Genomic DNA, 23,486 nt, shown 5'->3' with positions numbered 1-23,486 from the left:
ATCTGAGGGCATATTCTTTTTTTTTTTTTTTTTCGACAGGCAGAGTGGACAGTGAGAGAGAGAGACAGAGAGAGAAAGGTCTTCCTTTGCCGTTGGTTCACCCTCCAATGGCCGCCGCTGCAGCCGGTGCACCGCGCTGATCCGATGGCAGGAGCCAGGATCCAGGTGCTTTTCCTGGTCTCCCATGGGGTGCAGGGCCCAAGCACCTGGGCCATCCTCCACTGCACTCCCTGGCCATAGCAGAGAGCTGGCCTGGAAGAGGGGCAACCGGGACAGAATCCGGCGCCCCGACCGGGACTAGAACCCAGTGTGCCGGCGCCGCAAGGTGGAGGATTAGCCTATTGAGCCACGGCGCCGGCCTGAGGGCATATTCTTGTCAGTAGAATGATGTAGGGACATTTGAAGTACTTAAAACACTGATGGAAAATGGAATCAAGAGATTTATTTTTGTATCATTTCTCATTTCCATTTTATTGGTAAACAAACAACCAGCCCTTTTATTATTTCTGTTAGGTTTACTAATTTATTAGTGTTTTTTAAAAACCTTCAGAAGAAAGAAACTAATGACTTAAAAAGTTCTTTAAAAAATTAAGAAGGTAACTGGTCTGCTTTAAGATTTAAGATGAGAATGGTCGAGATTTTTCTTATAAAGCTTAAACAGAGGCAGCAGTGTGGTATAGCAGGTTAAGCTGCCACCTCCAAGGCCAGTATCCCATTTGGGCGCCAGTTTGATTCCTGGCTGCTGCACTTTCCATCCAGCTTCCTGCTAATGGCCTGGGAAAGCAGTAGAAAATGGCCCAAGTGCTTGGGTCCCTGCACCTACATGGGAGACCTGGAAGAAGCTCCTGGCTTCAGTGTGGCCCAGGCCTGGCCACTGCAGTCATTTGGGGAGTGAACTGCAGATGGAAGATCTCTCTCTGCCTCCCTTTCCTAACTCTGCCTTTCAAATACATCTTTAAAAAAAAAAGTTTCAACAAGTTAAGTACCAGGAAATATACTGACAAACCATTTTGAATGGGACTGGTTTTGCTGTGTGAATGTCACAGGTGGGGGGGGGGGGATAGGGACAAGAAGGAAAATCCTCAGCCATGGGCAGCATTCCTGTGGGAGGGTGTGAGCAGCTGAGGCCTGTGAGCGGCCCGCTGGGGCAGACACGGGATGGCCTCTTCACGCACACGTGGGGCTGCTGCTGAGTGTCTGCCCTGCTTTCGCTTACATGTACGAGGTGGAGACATTGCTGCCACTGGAATTGAGTGGTGATGTCACTGCTGGACCAGTGCCAGGTGGTGCACACCTCGTTTCCACACCCAGTAAACTCCCGGAGCCCACTGTACTGAACTTAGCATACTTTTTTTTTTTTTTTTTTTTTGGACAGGCATAGTGGACAGTGAGAGAGAGAGACAGAGAGAGAAAGGTCTTCTTTTGCTGTTGGTTCACCCTCCAATGGCCGCCGCTGCAGCCGGCGCACCGCGCTGATCCGATGGCAGCAGCCGGGTGCTTCTCCTGGTCTCCCATGGGGTGCAGGGCCCAAGCACTTGGGCCATCCTCCACTGCACTCCTGGGTTATAGCAGAGAGCTGGCCTGGAAGAGGGGCAACCGGGACAGAATCCGGCGCCCCGGCCGGGACTAGAACCCAGTGTGCCGGTGCCGCAAGGCGGATTAGCCCCTCCGCCTACTGAGCTGCGGCACCAGCACCATATTTCTAGACATAGCAATATGAGAAGATGCAGGAGAATCCTGTGAATTGTTCCCTGGCAAGGAGTTCGTAGAAAACACCTTCTAAGATCTCGAGAAATGTTGCTGGCTTATTAAGTATATGTAATAAAAAAAAAAAAAACGCATATTATGCCTTACTTGGTTTATTCATTGTGTGTGGCTTTTCTTAAAATATCTCTGGGAATGAATTCTTTGGAATAAATATATCCTTGGGATGATTTTTCTGTTTACTAGAAAGTAAAACAAAGTGTTAAATTGCGTGAGTATGTGCGCTGCTTCTGTGTTTTTTTTTTTTTTTTTTAAGATTTTTTAAAAATTTATTTGAGAGGTAGAGTTACAGAGGGAGAGAAGGAAAGGTTTTCCATCCGCTGGGTCACTCCTCAAACGGCTGCAACACCCGGAGCTGGGCCGTCCTGCTTCTGTATTTTAAAACTTGTTCATTCAGGGACCGGTGCGGTGCTGTGGCATAGCGGGTAAAGCTCCGGCCTGCAGTGCCGGCATCCCATATGGGCATTGGTTTGAGTCCCGGCTGCTCCACTTCTGATCCAGCTCTCTGCTATGGCCTGGGAAAGCAGTAGAAGTTGGCCCAAGTCCTTGGACCCCTGCACCCACGTGGGAGACCTGTAGGAAACTCTGGCTTTGGATTGGTGCAGCTCCAGCTGTTATGGGCATTTGGGGAGTGAACCAGCAGATGGAAAATCAATCAATCTCTCTCTCTCTCTCTCTGCCTCTCAAGTAAGTAAATCTTTAACAAAAACAAAAAACAAAAAACAAACTTGTTCATCAAGAACATCATTGCACCTTGAGGCCTTTTGGAAACCCCAGCACCATGAGCTTTCTCACGAGTGCAGGTGTGCAGTGGCCCCGAAACAGTGACGGCTGAAGCAGACTCCGGAGGGCACGGGGTGGGAAGGGTGGGTGGGAGTGCAGATGGAGCCGCCCACGCATGTCCTTCCCAGCGTGTCCCCACGTGTTGGCGTGTGAAAGGGAGGGGAAGGCAGGGGCAGACAGAACGAGGATTCCTGGGTGCGGGTCTCGTGCTGTCTATGCTGGAGTGACTGGGCTCTAATCCTGCCCTATGGCTGTGGGAGAAGTACTGCGTGACAGTGATAAGTGTGCACACGATTCAGTCATAGAGGATGAAGCCCACAAATGGCTTGCTGTTGTTGTGTCTAAGGCGCGAGACCTCCATAGACAAGGGTGGAGTGGGCAGTCCTGGAACGCGGCCATGTTTGCTGATGAGTGTCCCAGAATGCCATTGACCATCAAAACTGCCGAGTCTAGTTTTTCAGTGCAGTCTTGCTCCTCTAATGCTGGTATGTTTAAGCTTTGTAATGTCTACATGTCTTTGACATCTACGATTCAGTGACATTTTACAGTTCATACAGACGCTTTCAGGATACAGATATGTGGCATCTTCTGGGCCCGCAAGATAAACTCATGGCCGTTGGCCCTAACCCTTTGCAAGCGTTCCTTAGACGCCAAAGCCGGCAGCAGCAGGCCTGGTCTGGAACAAATAAGCAGGTGCGGTTTTCTTTCCTCCCAGCAGTCGGAGACGGAGACGGTGCATCTGTTCATCCCCGCGCTCTCGGTGGGCGCCATCATCGGCAAGCAGGGCCAGCACATCAAACAGCTTTCTCGCTTTGCAGGAGCCTCCATTAAGGTACTGTTCTGCCCGCCGCGGCCCTGGAAGCGGCATCTTCTCCGCTCTCGCGCCCGGCCCCGCGTAAGTTAGCGTCAGGGCTATGTGAGGGCACTGCCCGAGGTGAGTTAACTTCCCCCTCCGGAACAAGCCTGGCGGGGAGCCCAGGCCTGGGTGGGGGTCGGGCTCCTGCCGGCGCCCCGTGCCCGGCTGGACGATGAGGACACGACAGTGTGGGTTAGCAAAGAACAGCCTGCACCCAGGCGTTCACGGTGAGCGGGCAGCTGGGGCTCTCGGGACACTAGGCCTGACTCAGCCTCTGCTGAGGTGAGGTGGAAGAATCGCATGTATTACGGGGAGGACGGAGTCAGACTTAAAAAAGCGACAGACTTGGATTCCGTGTATGTGACAGTTCTAAAGAGGGAGAACTACAGACAGACCAAGTGAGTGGTTGTGAGCCCTGGGAGCGGGGCAGGAGCCGAGTAGATGGAGCAGCACCGGGAGCGCTGGAGCTCAGCATTTTAATCCTGTGCGTGACGTGACCACGCACTCGCCTCCTCAGAACTGGACGCCCAAAGGGTGAATTCTGTGTGTATATTAAAAAATCAAAACACACGCAAGGAGGTAGTGCTGATAGACTCGCTAAGAGCAGACACAGCCAAAATAAATAGCTGAGCGAAGGAAAAGATACTGTAGAAGATGAAGCTTTACAGTCCTGCTGATTTCCTAAGGAGTTAAAAATCCATCTCTGACACATGCTCGCTCGCTCTCGTGCGCGTGCGCTCTCTCTCCCTCTCTCTCTCTCTCTCTCTCACACACACACACACACACACACACACACACACAGAGTAGATCTGTTGGAAAAACTGTGGTGAACATTTCATAAACAGGAATTGGTTGTTGGAGGCACGGTTCTTACTCTTTCTGGCTTTCATAGTGGGTTGCTAGTGAGATTGAAAAATGTGCTTCCAAAAAGCTTGAGACAAACATGATCTGAAAGACTGACCACCACTATTAATAACTGGCCATAGGTTCACTTAGGTAACTTTCCAAATGTGTGCATTACTACACATAGAATATTTGACTTCACCAAACCATAATCATTTGTACTAGGTATTTGACATTTAAGTTGTTCCTAACTTGTCTTCCACAGATAGTGCGATGATAAATAAAATTCTTTGAGCAAAATTGAATGCAGCCCTAATTAAGGTTAAAAACTAGATTTGGTGGGTTAAAGAGCATATGCTTTTTCTCAGGCATTCTGGAGACTTTAACAATTTGTAGTCCTAACCTCAATATTTGAGGATACTTCAAAAATTCATGCAAATGGAATTAAAAGATAGGTTTATTTTGGTGCAAAAGTTTCTGAAATACACACACACAAAGGATCTTCAAATGTGCATTATGGGGGGAAAAATGCATCGATTTAAACTTTTTTTGGTACTGAAATAAGCCTATATTTAAATTCCGTTTTCCAAACTGAAGTATCCTTGTACAAGCACCGTTAGCCCCAGCCCCCTAGCCCCAGTGTTGCCACAGGTAGCTGGGAAGTTGCAGAATGAGAGCAAACTGCTGCAAAAATACCTGTGCGTAACCCCGAGCTTGGTCTAGAAGCAAGGACGCATTTGCTTGTTTTGTGTTAGACGCAGTGATGAGCAGAGTAGTGACAGTTCCAGCTAGGCTCTAGGGGGCAGAGCTGTTGGCTTTCTTCTCAAGCAGGGAGGAAGCACGGCTCTGCTGACTTTTTGACGTGCACAGGTGTGTGGGAACAGGTCTAGAGGACGTGTAACTGGCAGTGATCCTCTTGGGACTCTGAAGTGACCACTGTGCTTTGCTTCCTGTTCTTGCACAATGATAAACTTTTAAGGGTCTAAGGATTAATTTGCTTTACGCACAGCAAATGCCTAGTAGAGTTTTTCTTTTGAAGTAGCCATCAGCTGGGCCGCACAGTGCTTTCTTCCCCTGGCTCCGGGGGAGTCTGGGTTTCTTCTCCCTTCGGTGGTCTCTGTCCAGCCCAGGCAGTGTGATTTCACACCCTCTGAACCCACAGGGCCTGAATTTGTTTTCTTCCTGTTCAGTTCTTGTCTTATTTCAGAGGTTGTTCCAGTGAACATACTTGGTGGGGAGTAGATTTAGGTGTGCAAACTTAGCAAAAAAGGTATTAAGACAGCTTATGAACCAGTTTCCCAAGTTCTGTAAAACAGCTGCCGGGCCCTTGCCTATGAAAGTACAAGTGGTTGCCTGAGGCAGTAGCTCAGAAATTGGGGTGCAGTCGCATGGGGTGTTGGACCCAGGGAGTTCTGGTCCAAGTGGGCTGGGGACACTCTGTGACTCGGGCAAGGGGCAGTGTGGGCCCAGCTCTCCTTCTGCTCTGTGGCCCGTGAGCCGGGTCACTGGGCTTCTCCAGCCTTCCACCCGAATCCCCATTTGAGAAGCGGCAGGATGTCTCAGGCTGGGCTGTGGCTGTGGCTGCGTGTGGCTTCACATTGAAGGCCGGCAGGAGCCCCAGCTGCTGAACCCACGCAAAGCGCTGTTGCTCCGTGGTTTCCTCCCAGAAAGCTTTGGAGTCTGCTTGTTGGTCACGCGAGAGGAAGCCAGCTGGCCTTGGGATTCTGTTTGGGCCTGGCACCTGGAACTGTCCTAACCCTTGTCACTGGGCCCCTTACAGATCGCTCCCGCCGAGGCCCCAGATGCTAAGGTACGGATGGTGATTATCACGGGACCTCCGGAGGCGCAGTTCAAGGTATGTGCTCCGAGAGCGCACAGGCCACAGTGGCCTTGCACTCGGAACTCTCCACCCTGGCTTCTAATAAGTAGAAGGAATCCATGGAAGTCCAAGCTGAAGTTGCATTTCAGAAATAGGAAGGTTTTCATTTTGAGAGTTGTGGTTGTAGGATCTCCCTGTTTCCCAAAGGCAAATTTGCCCAAAAGCCCTATTTATTGTATGTTTAGGTGAGACCTTAGGACTGAAATTGAGAAAACTGCCTGGCTAATATCTTAGAAATGTGCTCCAAGATTATCCCTGCTGTCACTCAGATGCCCTAACCTGGGATTAAAATGCACCCCCTTCCCTCTCGGCCCACGGACACCGCACACACCCATCTAACCTGGGGCTCTCGTGCCTACTGGTCCTGGGGTGAACCACTGCACAGGATTCCTGGGGTTGGAGTCTTGGCAGCTGGAGTGCCTCTCGTGTGCATACTGAAGGGTGTTGGGGAGCAGTCAGGCCGCTGGTTCAAGCCCCTGCGCTGCCATTTACTAGCTGTATGACCTCAGGCACTTTACTTTTTTTGTCGGGAGGAGGCTAGTTCCTCATCTGTAACATGGGGACCAAACAGGCAGGTGTCTCAGCCTGGTGAGTAAGATGCCATTTCCCACTTCACAGTGCCTGGTTCAACTCCTAGTTCCTCTGCTTCGGATCCAATTTCCTGCTCAAGTGGTTTGGTCCCTGCCACCCATGTGGGGAAACCTGGATCGTGTTCCTAGCTCCTGGATTCAGCCTGGTCCAGCCCTGGGGTCACTGCTGGCATTTGGAGAAAGAACCAATGGATGGGAGGTCTCTGTGTCTTAAGGAATTAAATCTCATCAGCTAAAAAAATAATAAGGGATTGGCATTGGCACAGGTTAAGCCGCTGCTTCTGACACTGGCGTCCCCTGACACTGGTGTCCCCTGTCAATCAGAGCGCCTCTGACACTGGCATTCCCTGAAACAGGCATCCCCTGTCAATCAGAGCGCCTCTGACACTGGCGTCCCCTATCAAGTTCCTGCTGCTCTGCTTCCTCCCCAGATTCCTGCTAATGTAACTGAGAAGTCAGCAGATGGCCAAGTACTTGGTCCCCTGCCACTTGCGGGATTACCGAGGTCTGGTGTTCGTGGCTCCTGGCTTCATCCTGGTATAGGCATGGCTGTTGCAGCCATTTGGAGAGGAAACCAGCAGATGGATGATCTCCGTCTGTCACTCTGTCCTTCACATAATACAAGATGGGGATCCGAGCGCCTCCATGCTCGGGCACTTGGACGGTTTACATTAGCTTAGAGCCTCACACGTAAGCAGCCCAGTGTTGCCGTGCTGGAGGTGGCTAGAGCCGACTCTGGGCAAAGCAGACCATGCCAAATTCACAAACGCGTTTCTCGTTTTGTGTGATTTCAGTAGGGATGCCTTGTCTTAGACAAAGTGACTACCAAGTTACTCCTGTCTCGGCCCTGCCCACCACCCTGCAGCTGTGTGACAGCTCAGCTACTTGGCTCTGGGGTGTGGCTGATAACAGGGCCTGTATCTCTCCCCTCTCCCCTTTTTAAAACCATCACTTTATTTCACCTCCATTTTGAGCCATTTTCCAATAAAATTCCAAACCCACTTTAACTTCATTCACAGGAAGGGCAGGAGACAGAGGAGGTGGTGAGAGACGCGAGTGTGGCTTGCCCAGCTCACAGGCAGGTGAAGCAAGTGTCCTGAGGCTGCCCATTGTTTGGCCTTCCATGTCCCGGGTCCAAAGTGTTGCAGACCTTCAGGGCCGGTGCCATCCACGGATAAACACCGACATGCATTCCGGCACGTCTCTCCTGAGTGCTGAGCCTGTACTCTTTCAGAACTGAAATTGCTATCTTGTCACTCCTAAAATGCTTGCACGAAGGGAAAGTCAAACAGTGCTTCCACAGTTCTACTCATAACTGTGTTTTACAGCTATCTTAATGGAACGTTTAAGCTGTAATAGCTAAGTCTCAGTCATGTGATCCAGATGAATGGTTTCTTTTAGAGATCAAAGGTATAATTGGCCTCTGAAGCCATATTTTTCTTATGAATTTTGTTTGGGAGAACAGATCCCTTATACATAATGACAGGGTTTCTTACCTGTAAGTTTTATTTCCATGCAGTAGGTGATGGGATGTATTGACTGTCAATACCAGAAATGTACAGTAACTGGATTTTGTAGCCTTTTTATTCAAACCAGAAATCATCTAGTTAAGAAACGTGTTTAAATAGAAAATATTCCTTTCAGCCAGTTTTCGCAGAGTGAGTTATCTTCCGTCTGCTGGTTTACCCCTAGACACGTACAACAGGCAGGAGAGGGCCAGGCTGCAGCCAGGAGCCCACGGTGCAAGGTAGTGGGCACTTGAGCTGTCATCTGCCTCCCTGGCCCGTCAGCAGGATGCTGGAGGGGAGCCGAGGAGCCCGGGCTCCCCAGGAATGCGGTGGGTATCACGTTCATGTAAATCTCCCTACCCCCCAGCAGTTTTCAAACTGGCCCATGTAGACGCGGGCTTGGATTTCTGTCAGCCTGGCGTGGCTGTCTCTAGTTCTTTTTCAAGAAAACTGTAGTTAACTTCTCCTTGCCAGCATGAGAGGTTTTACCTTTCAGGATTGCCCACAAGCGTCACTTTCGCAGGCTGACTGGGTAGTTTTGTGTCTGTTTTAGTGAGAGGCATGTGTCCTACCCTCCTTTGATCAGCCACTGGCCTCACATGTGAACTCACGTGTGCTATGTCAGAGTTCCCCAAGTTCTCCCTTCAGCAGTGCCAAAGGCAGCGAGGGACCACCATGGAGGGCGATTCCAGCTGGAGTGAGGCTGCCTCGCATGTTTACCGTCTCTCGTATCATGCATGGACGACACTGATGGGGCATGTTCTCGTCTGCAGGCTCAGGGAAGAATTTATGGAAAAATTAAAGAGGAAAACTTTGTTAGCCCTAAAGAAGAGGTGAAACTTGAAGCTCATATCAGAGTGCCGTCCTTTGCTGCTGGCAGAGTGATTGGAAAAGGAGGCAAAACGGCAAGTACTTCAGCAAAACCTGTGCAGTGGTATGGAAGGTATGGAAGGGAAGGCGTTGAAAGGTACTTGGGAGTTCCAAGCCCCTGCATTTTGGCTAATGTATAAAAGCAAGAGCACCTTGACCAAGGTCTGGAGAAGCCTTTCTTGAGGGGCAGTAATGCTTCTCTCTCAGGCCTGCCACCTGTAAGGGGGTGTGGAGCGTCATCCTCGTGTCACAACCCCAGCTTGTAATTTGTATCTACAAGGACCACGGGACAACAGTTTCATCTACAGCTGCACACCTGTAACTGAAAAAAGTAAATGGTTTCATGTTCAACAGATGCCACTTTCAAAGCTATTTGAAATTTCAAGGTGACTGAGAGCAGTTAGAGCAAGACTTCTGAAAATCTGAATCTGGTGGCCATTCACTGTGTGACTGCGCACATCAATTCCTTGGGGAGCCTCTGTTCTGATGGCCCCGAGTGCAGGCAGCACTAATGATGTGAAACACTCATTAGTGGACGAGGTGAAGCTTGCGAAGCCATAGCCCAGTGTTTCGGACGCAGGAGTGCTCAGGAAATGGCAGCTTCCTAAAAACCCATTTCCCATAATTTCTGCTTAACTCTTGCAGGTGAATGAGCTCCAGAATTTGTCAAGTGCGGAAGTAGTTGTACCTCGTGACCAGACGCCTGATGAGAATGACCAAGTGGTTGTCAAGATAACTGGTCACTTCTACGCTTGCCAGGCAAGTGGGCTGTGCCATGAGCAGCATGTGGAAGGAGCTGTCTCATGGGCACTTCCACCTCACACAAATACGTAGGGTGGTTTCATGCGTAACAGGGGACTTCAGAGCCTAGTGGCAAACCTTCAGTAGTGTATGTTTAATGTGAAAATGGATTCTGTTTGAAGTTGTTGAAATGGAAGAGTAAAATCCTTTTGATCAGGTAGAATTTTCAAAGTTCTGTCCTTCTGCAGGTTGCCCAGAGGAAAATTCAGGAAATTCTGACTCAGGTAAAGCAGCACCACCAGCAGAAGGCGCTGCAGAGTGGACCATCCCAGGCAAGGAGGAAGTGACGGCTCGGGAAGCAGCCCAGCACAGAGGCAGATGCCAAACCAAAGACAGATCGCCTAACCACAGCCGGGCACGGACCCGCTCCAGAACCACATGCACAAGTTTGTACCCAGCCAGTTGTTTCTGAGGACCAGGCAACTTTTGAACTCCTGTCTCTGTGAGAATGTATACTTTATGCTCTCTGAAATGTATGACACCCAGCTTTAAAAAAAAGAAAATGGGGGTGGGATGGGAGAGAAGAGCTCTGCACTTCCCTGTGTGTGTAGCCTCATGTTGTAACAGACATTCTAAGTTTTCCTGATAGTCCGCTAGAGTGCCAGGAATTGGCTTAATGGTGCATCACTAAATTCATCAGATAAATTTTAAAAATAGATTGCTCCTAAATCCAACTGCTAAAATTGGATTGGAATAGAATTATCACAGGAACTTAAATGTTAAGCCATTAGCATAGAAAAAACTGTTCTCAGTTTTATTTTTATCTAACACTAACAAGAATAACGTAAGGGAAGTGCTGAATGGTGTTGGCAGGGGTATTAAATGTGCATTTTTACTCAACTACCTCAGGTATCCAGTAATACAATGAAAAGCAAAATTGTTTCTTCTTTTGAAAATTTTATATACTTCATAATGCTAAGTCCAACTGTTTTTTATGAAATTTAAAATTTAACAGCTAACAGGAAAATAATTGAGCAAAGACTTACTTCTTGCTGGTGACAGTAATGCTGGAAAATTTCAGGTTTTTTGAGGCTTTTGACAGTTACTAGTTGGAAAATCCAATAAATGTTCAAAGATACAGAGCAGTGCCTATATTTGGAGAGCAGCAATACCATTTCTTGTTTCATTTAGAGCTGGGAAGTTTCTGATGGTACTCACGAGGTGGTGGCAGGAGGCTTTGGGACGGCTGGTTTAAATGGCTTCAGAAGACTTCAGGTTTTGTTTAGCTACGTGACTGAATGCATTAACGCTCTGTGCTTTTCACTACCACTGCCTTATGGTGACCGCTGAGAGAAGCAGGACCTTACGCCGACTGGCAGAGGCAGGGCTCAGCTTGTCTGAAAGGATGTACACCTGCTGGTCTACACCTGGAGAAGGTCAAGGGCGTAGTCAGAGATGGTGTGACAGTGTCTAGAAGGCTGCAGAGGGCTATGTCTCCGTACGCCCTGGCACTGTCTTGAGCCTCACTAAGGTGTTTTGAAGATTTTTTTAAGCAATGATTTAGAAAGTGAAAGTCCACCTAAATATTACATAAAATGTAGCAGGATTTCTATATACTCTGCAAGTTATTTGAAAATAAGTCAAAAGGTAGAGAATACAAGAAAACGGTTTTTGGAATGTAACTGAATGACTGTGAAAACTCGACCTCTGATACTGAACTCATCTACCCATTCCTTAATGGCAGAGCCCAGGACGTACAATGGTGTGGGTGTGGGTGGTCTTGAAGGCCACACTGCTCTCTGAATTTTTTTTTTTTTTTTGCTTTTGTTCATAAGATGATCACAGTCATATTATACTGATGGGCATATGTAATGCTTTAGAAATCATTTGCCTCATTCATACTCAAGATGAATTTCTACAGACTAGATATTTTCTGAAGATCAGCGTATCAGTTAGACACTTGGAAAATTATTTGAAATGTTTTCCTAAATAATTTCAGAAAACCAGTTTATTTTGTAGTGTTAGCCAAAAAGTGCCCTTTTTGTCAATAAATTCACCTTGCATTCATAATTTTCATACAATGAATGAAAAATTGCTAAAAAAAAATCATGGACTGGCTTACTGGTTGGATTTCAGAGAAGATGTTGAAGTCCAGAGCTGTTCCTCAACATTTGATTTTTCCAATATTTGATTTTTTTTTTTAAATACAGATAGGTGCTGGTTTAAATTCTGTCATGTTTCACTTCTAGTCTTTTAGTGTGGCAAATCATTTTATTTTCACTTAAGCATTGATAATTTGGAGTATGTGGTACTAGCTAAGAAGTAATTCTGTGATTATTTTGTACTCACTGTACATGGATCATTTCTCATCTATAATGTGCCCCAAACGCAGCTTCATTTTCCAGATACCTTGATGCAGAATAAAGGTTTTCATCATTAGGTGCAGTTTATTGTGGAGTATGTCTTGTGTTTGGTGTTCAAATGAATGTAAACTTTCTGAATTTGGTCTTGTTACAAAGTTAAAGCAAAGTTTTAGTTATACTAACTTCAACCTCAAAGGCTATTCAAAAACTATTTTCTCCAGCTCAGGAAAATGTGATTATTATTAGCATTGTTGGATATGAACTAACAACTACAGGTTTTAAGAGTTTCTCACGCTACTTTATTTTGTCACTGGACTGTCCTAGACCAGCACCTGGAAGAACAAATAGGATCAGTGGGGTGCTGCTTTTTGTTATTTTGAAAGTATCTGTCCATTCTATCCTATAGAATAAATTTATATGTAAGCAGAATAAGATTCTAATAGAGAACTCAAATGTAGGGACCAGTGCTAAGTCCAGGACCTCGTGCTGGGATGCCAGGGATAGACAGTAAATTCTGGTTGGAATGTAACGACGTGAGTGTTCTAGCAATGAGTGCACACCGTAGACAAGACCTGTTCTATTTTCCAAAGATTGACTCAATCCAAATCTGAAAGGACTAAAGCAGTTCATGAGTTTTATTCACATTTGAACTCCACTGGAATAAGAGATGCAGGGTCGTCTTCTCTTCCAAGAATGAAGTCTTCAGGTAATGTTTCGGGTGCTATCTGAGCTAACTGATCATCGTAAGAACGCAGGGTCCATAATTTCTCTAATTCATAGGTTTCTCTAGTTTCTGGAAGCATCAAGTGAATCACCATGCTGCCTATCAAGGGGCAGATAAGAGTCACAATGAAGAAACAGTTCAAGTCCTTTTCATCTTGTCACCTCACAGCCCTCTGTTGCTAGTGTCTAACTCTAGTAGCTACAGAAGCACTTCCTGGGAACTTAATAGAGGGCCCCCATCCTAGCAAAATACCACAGAAATACCATAGAGGAGGAGCTGAGAGCAGCTTTGCTTAAAACTGTGGTTCTCAACACGGAACAATATGTGCAATGTGATAAATAAAATGCTTTGAACCAAGCACACATGAATACACAAACCTATGCTATTCAAAATTCCAGTCTTCTGCTCTTCCTATGCCTGCAATGACTTTCACCATCTCTTCAATTAATGCCAAAGTCACATGTACCCCGTCCACCACCTTCCTGATCCGTGTGGCTAGTTAATATATTAACTATATATAGCTAATGTGTAGATATAGTTATTAACATAATATATATATATATATATATATACACACACCTCCAGGAGTGCATTACCTAGAGTATTTTGGTTAGGTGAAGATTTTACACGTGCAAAAAATCTTACGTAGAAATGCATGCAATTTGATTTCAGTCCCTTAATGACTGAAAACAATTCAAGATTAATATGACTATTTGTCAGTAAAATGACGCTAAAATAACTTACCAAAATCCACACAGAGCCAGTCATCTGTGTCCTTCCCTTCAATCTTAACATGAGGCTCACTCCGGCATTTCAGATACTTGTACTGAAAAAAGCCAGGTCCTATGTTAGAGGGAGAGGCTGTGGAGGAAACCTTGCTCTTACTGGAGGGTCTGGTAGGCTTTTTCTGGTCTCTCTCTCCATGATTACTAATAGGGAAACCGTTTCCCCTCTGAATCCTCTCCTCATACGATTATACCGATTCCTCTTAGCCAAATGCTTCTGAGAGGGCCGCCATACTCAATCATGCTTCCCCTCACTCCCAAGGAAGCCAGATGCTTCCTTCCTTTTTTATGGCGAGGTCTTCTCAGTACTGTTCATGTCTATTCCCAACAGACCTACTAATGGTCTGTACCTTCTGTTAAAGCCAACACAGACTAAAAATCAGGCAAGACAAGACCAAGCCAGAAATTCTTAGAAACAAGAAATTACGCCAAGATAAATTATATAGACATCCAATGTTCAATGATGGATAGAACAAGGAAATAAAGGACTTAACCCCACAGACCAGTCAGATCCAATAAACGTTGATAGAACATTGTAGCCAACAGCAGAATACACATTTCTCTCAAATGCACATGGGACATTCTCCAGGATAATACACCACAAGTCTTAATAAATTTTAGATTGAAATACAGTCTATTTTCTGACGGCACCAGAATAAAACTAGTAAATTCACAAAAAATGTTTTGAAATTAGCACACTCTTAACCAATGCGTCAAACAAAAAAATCACACAAGAAAGCAAACCATCTTGAGACAAAAATTCAGAAAACAAAAATTTACGGGATGCGGCAAAAGCTGTGCTATGAGTGAGATTTATAGGTGGAAATGCTTACATTAAAGAAGATCCCAACTCTAACACTGTAAAGGAGAATAAGGAAATACTAAACCCAGAGCTGGCTGACGGAAATAACAAAGTCTGGCTTTCAACAGAGATCTACAAATTGGGACAGATCTTTAGAGAGACATTACTGACTTTAGAGAAATTAAACGAATTTTAAGAATACTATGAGGGGCTGACACTGTGGCATAGCAGGTAAAGATAACCGCCTGCAAATGCCAGCATCCCATATGAAGTCTCGGCTGTTCCACTCCCTGCCAATGCGCCTTGGAAAGCAGTGGAAGATGGCTCAAGTGCCTGGGCCCCTGTACCCATGTGGGAGGCCCAGAACAAACTCTTGGCCGCGGATGGGCTCAGCTCCAGCCGCTGCAGCCTGGGGAGTGAACCAGCCGGTGGAAGATCTCAATATCTCTCTCTCCCTCCCCCTCTCTCTAACTGCCTCTCAAATAAATAAATCTTAAAAAAAAAAATTACTATAAAATTGGATAATCTAGGCTAGATGAAATAAGTACCTACAAACACACACCCTACCAGGACTGAACATTAAGAAACACGTGTGTGCAGTCTGAATAGGCCTATAACTAGGGAAGCGACTGAGTCAGGAGTCAACCTCTAAATAGTGAAAAGGCCTGCACCATGTGGCTTTGCTGGTCAATTCTAGCAAATATTTAATACCAGTGCTCCTCAACTTTGAACAACAACAAAAAAGGAGGGAACACAGCTTCCTAACTCATTCTGTGGGCACAACTTTAGCCTGTTGGTCTGTAGTTTTCTAATAAGCCTACTTATTTGACAGGAAAGTCCTCAGCCATATTTTAGCAAAGCAAATTCAGTAGCATATTAAAAGGATTATACACTATGACCAAGTGGGATTTCTGAGTGTGCACAGAGTCCAGCACAGGAAAACTAATCAATGTCAGATGCCATATTAGCAGAATGAAGGCAAAGATTCCCCATGATCAGAACTGATGCCCTCGACATAATGCACTTTCACATTAGAAACACCCAACAGAACAGGAATAAAAGGAAACTTCCTCAGTGTACCAAAAGCCATACAGTGACAGCACACAGCTACCGCTCAAAGGTGAGACTGAAAGCTCCCCAGCTAAGATCAGGAGCAAGCCCACTTTTGTTACCTCTATATGACATGGAATGAGGAGTTATGACCAGAGCAATTAGGCAAGAAAAATAAAAGCATCCAAATTTAAAAGGAAGAAGTAAAATGTTGTTTGCTGAAAGCATGATAGGTAGAAAGTCCTAAAGATTCCACACACACAAAAAGAGGATTAATTCAGTAAAATTGCAGGCTTACAAAATCACCCAAGTTCAGTTGCATTTCTACACACTAACAATGAACAACCTGGAAATGAAACTAGGAAACGAGTTCCACTTAGAATAGCCTTAATAAATAAATAAATAAAACCCTCAGGAATAAACTACAGAGGTCACATGCTTATGTCCTGAGACACTAAACACTGCTTAAAGAAATCAGAGAGACCAATAAACAGAGAAGACCTGGTAATGTTAAAATGTGAAAACTACCCAAAGCAGCCTACAGATACAATGCAGTCCCTATCAACATCCCAACAACAGTTTTCAAATGCAATCCATCAAAATTCGTATGGAGGGGGGTCGGCTTTGTGGTGCAGTGGGTTAAGCCACCACCTGTGATGCTGGTATCCCATATGAGTGCCTGTTTGAATGCTGGCTGCTTCACTTCTGACTTAGCTTCCTGCTAATGCTACTAGGAAAGCAACAGATGATGCCAGGGTCCCTGTACTCATGTGGGAAACCCGGATGGAGTTACAGGCTCCTGGCTTCAGCCTGCCCAGCCCCTACCACTGGGGACATCTGGGTGAACTAACAGATGCAAGATCTCTCTCTCCTCTTTTTTCTGTAATTCTGTCTTTCAAAAAGATAAATCTTAAAATATATGGAATCTCAATGGATCCTTAACAGCAAAGATATCTTGAAAAAAGAACAAAGTTGGTGGTTTTACATTTCCTGATTTTCAAAAACTTACTACAAAGCCAAAGTGATCACAATGCTATGGTACTACTGGAGTACATACAAGCATGTAAGACAATGGAGTAAAACTGAGAACCAGAAATAAACCTTCACCCACTTGGTCAGATGGTTTTCAACAAGGGGCCATGATCGTAAAGTGGGCAAGAGCACAGTCTTCGGCAAGTAGTGCTGAGGAAACCGGCTATGCACCTGGAACACCCTATACCTGTACCAAATGAAGTCAAAATGGGTTAAATACCCAAACAGAGGTCCTGAAACTAGACAGCCCTGAGGAGAACACACAGGAGGAAAGCTTCATGACACACTAGTTTGGCATTCATTTCTTGGCTATGACACTAAAGTCACAGGCAACAAAAAAGAAACAAATTGGATTAACCAAAATTAAATACTTTTGTGCATCAAAGAACACTACCAACAGAACAGAAATGCAACCCAAGAGTTGTAAGAAATATTTGCAAATCCTATTTGACAGTGGATTAATAGCCAGAACATAGAACACAGGCGAAAAAAAAAAAAAATCAAACCTGGGCAAACAACTTAATTATACATTCTTCAAATATATACAAATGGGGGCCGGTGCTATAGCACAAGTTAAGCCTCTGCCTGCAGCGCCAGCATCCCATATGTGCACTGGTTCAAGTCCCAGCTGCTCCACTCCAGAGCCAACTCCCTGCTAATGGCCTGGGAAAGCAGTGAAAGATGGCCCAGGTGCTTGGACCCTTGAACAAACGTGGGAGACCCAGAAGCAGCTCCTGGCTCTGGATCAGCCCAGCTCCAACTGTTGTGTCCATCTGGAGAGTGAACCAGCAGATGGAAGACTTCTATCCCTCCCTCTTTAACTCTGCCTCTCAAATAAATAATAAATAAATCTTTAAAATATATATGTATACATAAACAAATGGTCAGTAAACATAAAGTGCTGTACAGCACTGTTACAAAAATGCAAATCACAACTACAATGAAATATCACTTCATTCCCATCAGGGTAGCTATTACCAGAAAAACAGCAAATGTTTCCTAGCATGTGAAGCAACCAGAACCCTGGTCCCCTGAAACTTTGAGAACAGAATCACCACATAAGTCAGCAACTGTACTTCTGAATATATACCCAAAGGACTTAAAAGCAGGGGCACGAACAGGTTATTTCTACACCCGTGTCTGTAGCAACACTGTTAACAGCTGAAAAGTGAAAGCAATCCAAGAGTCCATCCGTGGGTAAATGGGATATTTACATCCAGCCTGGAGGAAATTCTGGCACATAGAACAAAGAGGAACCCTGCAGACATTACACTACATAAAAGGAGGTCACCAAATAAATACTGTATGCTTCCATTCCTGTGAGATACTTAAGAGTAGTCACATTCAGGGGCCAGTACTGTGGCACAGCAGGTAAAACCGCCACCTGCAGCGCCAGCATCCCATATGGGCACTGGTTCGAGTCCCGGCTGCTCCACTTCCAATCCAGCTCTCTGCTATGGCCTAGGAAAGCAGTAGGAGAGGGCCCCTGCACCTACCTGCATGGGAAGACACGGAGGAAAGCTCCTTGCTTCAGATTGGCGCAGCTCCGGCTGTTGCGGTCAACTGGGGAGTGAACCAGCGGATGGAAGACCTCTCTGACTCTGACTTTCAAATAAATAAATAAATAAATCTATCTTAAAAGAGTAGTCTCATTCAGAGAGCAGAAAATAGATGGATGGTGACCTGGGGAAGAAAGGCCGGTTTCAGTTTTGAAGACAAAGTTTGGAGATGGCAGCGATAATGACTCCACATCAATATGAATGTACTTAAAACGGTACGCCCGTTGCCAGAAACAACAGCTTTCTTGATTTTGCATTTCTTTCTCATCTAAAATTTTCTAACAATATTTTCTATTCCTTTACTTTTCCATCCGCAAGTCCAATGGTAACTTTCTGTCTTCATCTTACTCCATATCTCACTATTACACCTGATAGAGACCTGACTTTTTTTAAAAGATTTATTTATTATCTGTTTGAAAATCAGAGTTACAGAGAGAAGGAGAGAGTTATCTTCCATCTACTTCACTCCCCGGATAGCCACAATGAACAGGTTGAAGCCAGGAGCTTCTTTCTGGTCTCCCATATGGGGGTGGCAGGGGCCCTAACATTTGGGTCATCCTCACTGCTTTTCGTAGGCCATTATCAGGGAGATGGATGGGAAGTGGAGCAGCCAGGACACAAGTGAGTGCAAACATGAGATGCTGGTGTCGCAGGCAGCGGCTCTGCCCACTGTGCTACAGTGCTGGCTCCTGTCTTCTAACTCTTGTCTGGATTCTCGTTTTCCTGTCTCTCCAATCACCCCTCTTGGGGACTCTTCCTCTGCTCTGCAGTCACACACGGGGGCTCTGTCTGTAGCCGCCTCTTACTTTATGACCCTTCTCTGGCCGACCTCACATATTCTTTTGGCCTCATCTGTTTACTTTATGTCCAATTTTCAACAGAATAAGAGCTATTCCCTTGAGAACCAGTCAGAGTCTTCCAGTTTCTTGTTTGCTTTTTATTTATTTGAAAGGCAGAGAAAGAGACAGGCAGGAGAAAGTGGAAAAGATCGTCCATCAACCGGTTCACTCCCCAAATGCCATCAACAGTGAGGGTGGGGTCAAACCAAATCCAGGAGTCAAACTCCATCCAGGTCTCCCACGCCCTTGGGCCAATGGAGGTGGGACCAACCCCAGCACTCCGATATGGCACGTGCCCCACAAGCGGCAGTTTAACCTGCTGTGCCACAGAGCACCTCCGTTTCTTCTTTATGCTGATTCAGATTTAATCCGATTGGAAAATGCACTCCTTTCCCTTTCTTCTGACTGGTGAAATCACAGGGCACAGACCACATCTTCCCAACACCAAGCACAGAGCTTGGGAACAATGGGCATGCTCCAACATTGAAGTCAACTTCTAGGCCAGCACTATTCCATCAGACTTTCTGCAGTTACGGAAATGTTTTATGGCCATCTGATATGGTAGACGTTAGCAACATGGGGCAGCTGAGTGCCTGAAACGGGGCTAGCACAACTGAGGGACTGAATTTTTTATTTTAATTTAGAATTAAAAAGCTGTGTGTGGTGTGCAGCTACCGAATGAGACAGCGCTCCTGCAGAAATCCCTCTGGCTTCCACTGTCTTCTAGCTTGCCCGAGTGACCTGTAAGTTTTATCTTGTGGCTACAAGAGACAAGAACTAGAGACACCATGACTCAGTAGGGCTGGATGCTGGTTCCATCAAGGAACATACAGCACGCTCGTGCAGATTCTGCCATGGCGGCTTTCTCCTGTAACCCACATGACAGGAGTACTGTCTAACTGTTGCTCCCGATGCACTCACAGTTCCACCCAATTCATGGCCCAAGCGAGAAGAGAAAGCACCTTACCATCTTCACAAGGTAGCAGGCCATGGCATGTAAGTGTCGTGTGGACGTTCCACTAGCAATCACAAAGTAGTCTGTGTACTTCATCTCTGGGGGGACCTGGATCACACAGATGTCTCTTGCATTTTCTTGTCTCAGAAGGGAAACCAGCAAATCCACGTCAAACTTGGGACCAGTATGATCTGGAATGCACGGATATCTGTGTCCGAGACCTGGACGCCCCGAGACCAGGCAGCAGACAGTGAAACCACATTCAGATCCGAACGCTGCTCCACAGCAGGGCCCAGGCTTCCGGGAAGCTGGCCCGGATATCGTGGTCAAAGGCACGGCTCCACTTTCCCGGTCAGAGCGCTCATCCTTTGCTGTTACCACATCCCGCGAGACCCGCTGGTGCTGACATGAACCACCCACCCAGACACAGCGATGCTGAAAAGCACATAAATAAACGAAATTAAGAAAAACACTGGCACCAGCCGGAGCGGCGTTGCTGTCCCGGGGCATATCAAATCACATCTCAGCCATAAAGCCACGGCACTGGCACTGGAACCACCAGCCGCAGCGTCTGGTGCACACCCTTCAAATACACCCAGCAGAGCTGGCGTCGCCTCAAGTCCACAGCAGCCACCGATTCTCATCTTGAGCCCCCGAGTTAGTCTTAGGAAGCCATTTAGGCTACTAATAACTAATCTACGAAAATCCCTCCCCCCCGTAGAGAACTAAATACTCTGGTCCCCGGTGAGTCTGTTCCGCTCTCCTAAGGCTCAGGGCACCCGGCCCGCGCCCTCCCGGAGTCGCTAACTTCTGTCTGCCTAAAGTCACCGGAGGACCCTCGCGAGGCTCCGTCCCCTACCTGCATGGCCTCCGACCCGTTCCCCCGGCCCGCGGAAGAGCGCGAAGGGGCGGTTCTGACGTCCACGCCTCAGCCCCCAGTGGCACAGCTTCCACCGGGCGCCAACCACCTCGGAAGCCCCCCACGGCTCTGGGCCCAAGTGAGCTGTGACGCTAAGGGAAACGGATAAGGCAGAGAAGCCAGGGCCTCCTGGGCCAGGACGTGGCTCACGGCTGCGCCGTGTTTCTCCTCCACGCCCGCCCCGTACCTGCCGAGCCCGACTCCGGCCGTCCCTCGTCGGCTGCACCCGCCTCCGTCCCCTTTTCCAGCCTGGGACCCACGCGTAGGCCGCGCACAGGGCTCGCGGCCAGGCAGGCCGGGCCGGGCGCCGGGGCCGAGGGAAGACGCCCCGCTGCCAGCAGCCGACGCCGGGACCCGGCCCCTAGCGCGGGCCCAGCTCCCGCGCACAGCGGCCGGCGCCCCAGCAGCGGCCCGAAGAGCCTCAGCGCTCGGCATCCGGGCCCCATCGCCGCCGCCGTGCGTGGACGTCGGGGGGTGGAGCTTCACGGAGCGCGAGCAGCCTCCGCGCCTCTCCATTGGCCTGGCCCACCCGGCGCGGCTGGCAGCGTCTACGCCCGCCGAGGGGGCGGAGTCAGGCCGTGGGCGGGGCCTGGGGCTCGGCCCGGGGCCCGGGAGCAAGAGGCGGGAGTGAGGGGCGGGGGTGACAGCCCGCTCCGCCCTGGGTCGCTCTGTCACTGTCTTCTCTTTTCCTCGGAGGGGACGGGCGCCGACTCCGTCGGCTGAATGCAGTATTTGTGGCGGTTCTCTGCCCAGCTGCTGTTGGTTCCCGTGGAATGAGGGCGCATGAGAACCGCCGTAAGCACCTGTGTGCGCCACCCCGAACAAGGCGTATTTTTGAACCTCACTTGTTTCCCCGCTAGCCTGAGGTGGCTGTTCCATCCCGCTTCTGCCTGACGTCGGTGCCGTGTTCCCAGCCTCGTCCCGGCATCCCCAACCCACTTTCCCATCCCAGGCGATGGAGCCTCACGGCCCTGCCGACAGAAGAAGCAGGTGCTGTACAAAGGTTAACACGCGGTTTGCTCCGGGCAGAGCAGGAGTGACCCGGGCCCCGGTGACCCAAGGCCGACAACCATCCCTGAGTCTTGGGAGGTGTTTGAGAGTGATTAGAATCTGGTTAGAATGTACACATTCCACGACAGCAAATGTTCATGAACTATTACGCAGCGAGCACACATTGGCTCAGCCTGGAGAGGCAGACTAGGTAACTGGGGGAGAATGTCTCAGGAGAGGGTGAGTACACTTTATAAAAATTATTCATTTGCCGGCGCCGCGGCTTACTAGGCTAATCCTCTGCCTAGCGGCGCCGGCACACCGGGTTCTAGTCCCGGTCGGGGCGCCGGATTCTGTCCCGGTTGCCCCTCTTCCAGGCCAGCTCTCTGCTGTGGCCAGGGAGTGCAGTGGAGGATGGCCCAGGTGCTTGGGCCCTGCACCCCATGGGAGACCAGGAAAAGCACCTGGCTCCTGGCTCCTGCCATCGGATCAGCGCGGTGCGCCGGCCGCAGCGCGCCGGCTGCGGCGGCCATTGGAGGGTGAACCAACGGCAAAGGAAGACCTTTCTCTCTGTCTCTCTCTCTCACTGTCCACTCTGCCTGTCAAAAAAAAAAAAATTATTCATTTATTTATTTGAAAGGCAGAATGCCAGAGATCTCCCATCCGCTTGGGTCACTCCCCAAATGCCCACAACAGCTGGGGCTGTGCTGAGCCCAAAGCTGGGAGCCTGGACGGAATTCAAGGGTCCCCCACGGGTATCAGGGACCCAACTTGAGCCTCCCAGGGTCTGCGTTAGCAGGAAGCTGGAAATGGGAGTGCAGCCAAACACTCCAATCTGAGACACAAGTGTCCTAAGCAGCAGACTTTTTAGAAATTTATCTACTGATTTAAAGGGTAGAGTGACAGAAACAGGAGGGAGACAGAAATCCTCCATCCACTGGTTCACTCACCAAATATCCAAAGTCAGGAGCCTGGAACTCCATCCGGGTCTCCCACATGGGTGGCAGGGGCCCAAGCACTTGGGCCATCTTCTGCTATTTTCCCACGTGCGTTAGCCAGGAGTTGGATCAGAAGTGGAGCAGCTGGGACTTGAACAGACACTCATATGGGATGCTGGCATCACAGGCAGTGCCTTAACCCACTGCACACTCCCCCCCCCCCCCCAAGCAGCACCTTATCCACGAAGCCAAACACTGCGCGGTGCCCTTCGCTGCTGTTTGGTGCTGAGCCCCCCACCCCCAGCAGTGTAAGCCTCCTCCGCACGGCATGTGGCAGGCATGTGGTGGACGCAAAGCTTGTTCCTGAACTGCAGCTGCATGAGCTGTGCCCGCCCCTACATGTGATGACAGGAACTTCCCTTCTTGCAGATTCATCTCCCCTGCAAATGAAACGCGCCCGCCTGCTGCAGCTCGGGAGTCGGGGCTTTGGAAATGATTCCCCGCGGCCTCCTTATTTGCTGCAGACAAATTAGTGTGTGTGACTACGTCCTCGGCTGGAGGTTTTGATTTCTTCTCACCAAGAAGCGAACCGTTCTGGTTTGGCGCCAGCTGGAGAGAGTTCCAGAGCCTGCGGTGCAGGAGGTCTCTGCAAAGGGAGGCGCCTGCTCCTTTCTCCAGCGAGCCTGTGGGGCCAGT

At 48.1% G+C, this 23,486-nt stretch overlaps 2 protein-coding genes across 11 annotated transcripts in view; one reads left to right on the top strand and one right to left on the bottom strand.

The window, feature by feature from the left end:
* The window catches only part of IGF2BP3 (insulin like growth factor 2 mRNA binding protein 3), a 136,144-nt gene extending 123,849 nt beyond the window's left edge, over nucleotides 1-12,295 (top strand). For 7 of the 9 annotated variants that reach the window (XM_089315380.1, XM_089315379.1, XM_051852814.3 and 4 more), the window contains 5 exons: nucleotides 3,263-3,379; nucleotides 6,027-6,101; nucleotides 8,997-9,128; nucleotides 9,739-9,852; nucleotides 10,083-12,295. In XM_089315380.1, coding sequence (XP_089171506.1) covers nucleotides 3,263-3,379; nucleotides 6,027-6,101; nucleotides 8,997-9,128; nucleotides 9,739-9,852; nucleotides 10,083-10,181 — 537 coding nt within the window. In that variant the 3' untranslated portion in view covers nucleotides 10,182-12,295. The remainder of the gene's footprint in view (nucleotides 1-3,262; nucleotides 3,380-6,026; nucleotides 6,102-8,996; nucleotides 9,129-9,738; nucleotides 9,853-10,082) is intronic. The other 2 variants (XM_051852815.3, XM_089315382.1) reach the window with 1 other exon arrangement.
* Nucleotides 12,296-12,805: 510 nt separating this feature from the next.
* Nucleotides 12,806-21,345, bottom strand: MALSU1 (mitochondrial assembly of ribosomal large subunit 1). 2 transcript variants are annotated; one of them, XM_002713822.6, is made up of 4 exons: nucleotides 21,050-21,343; nucleotides 19,956-20,134; nucleotides 13,666-13,747; nucleotides 12,806-13,020 (listed from the first exon to the last, which is right to left on the bottom strand). In XM_002713822.6, the coding sequence occupies exons 1-4, from the start codon at nucleotides 21,306-21,308 to the stop codon at nucleotides 12,833-12,835; spliced, it is 708 nt and encodes a 235-aa protein (XP_002713868.2). In that variant the 5' UTR covers nucleotides 21,309-21,343; the 3' UTR covers nucleotides 12,806-12,832. The 2 variants fall into 2 exon arrangements, with proteins under 2 accessions (XP_002713868.2, XP_089171510.1); XM_089315384.1 differs by lacking the exons at nucleotides 12,806-13,020; nucleotides 13,666-13,747 and adding an exon at nucleotides 18,099-18,273 and having other exon boundaries at nucleotides 21,050-21,345.
* Between the last annotated feature and the right edge of the window lie 2,141 nt (nucleotides 21,346-23,486).

The sequence above is a fragment of the Oryctolagus cuniculus genome, chromosome 16 (genome assembly GCF_051225735.1).
Source record: "Oryctolagus cuniculus isolate XC-2025 breed Fujian yellow rabbit chromosome 16, ASM5122573v1, whole genome shotgun sequence".
In the NCBI taxonomy this organism is placed as follows: Eukaryota; Metazoa; Chordata; class Mammalia; order Lagomorpha; family Leporidae; genus Oryctolagus; species Oryctolagus cuniculus.
Note: the sequence above shows the minus strand (reverse complement) of the source record. Positions and strands in the feature narration are given on the sequence as shown.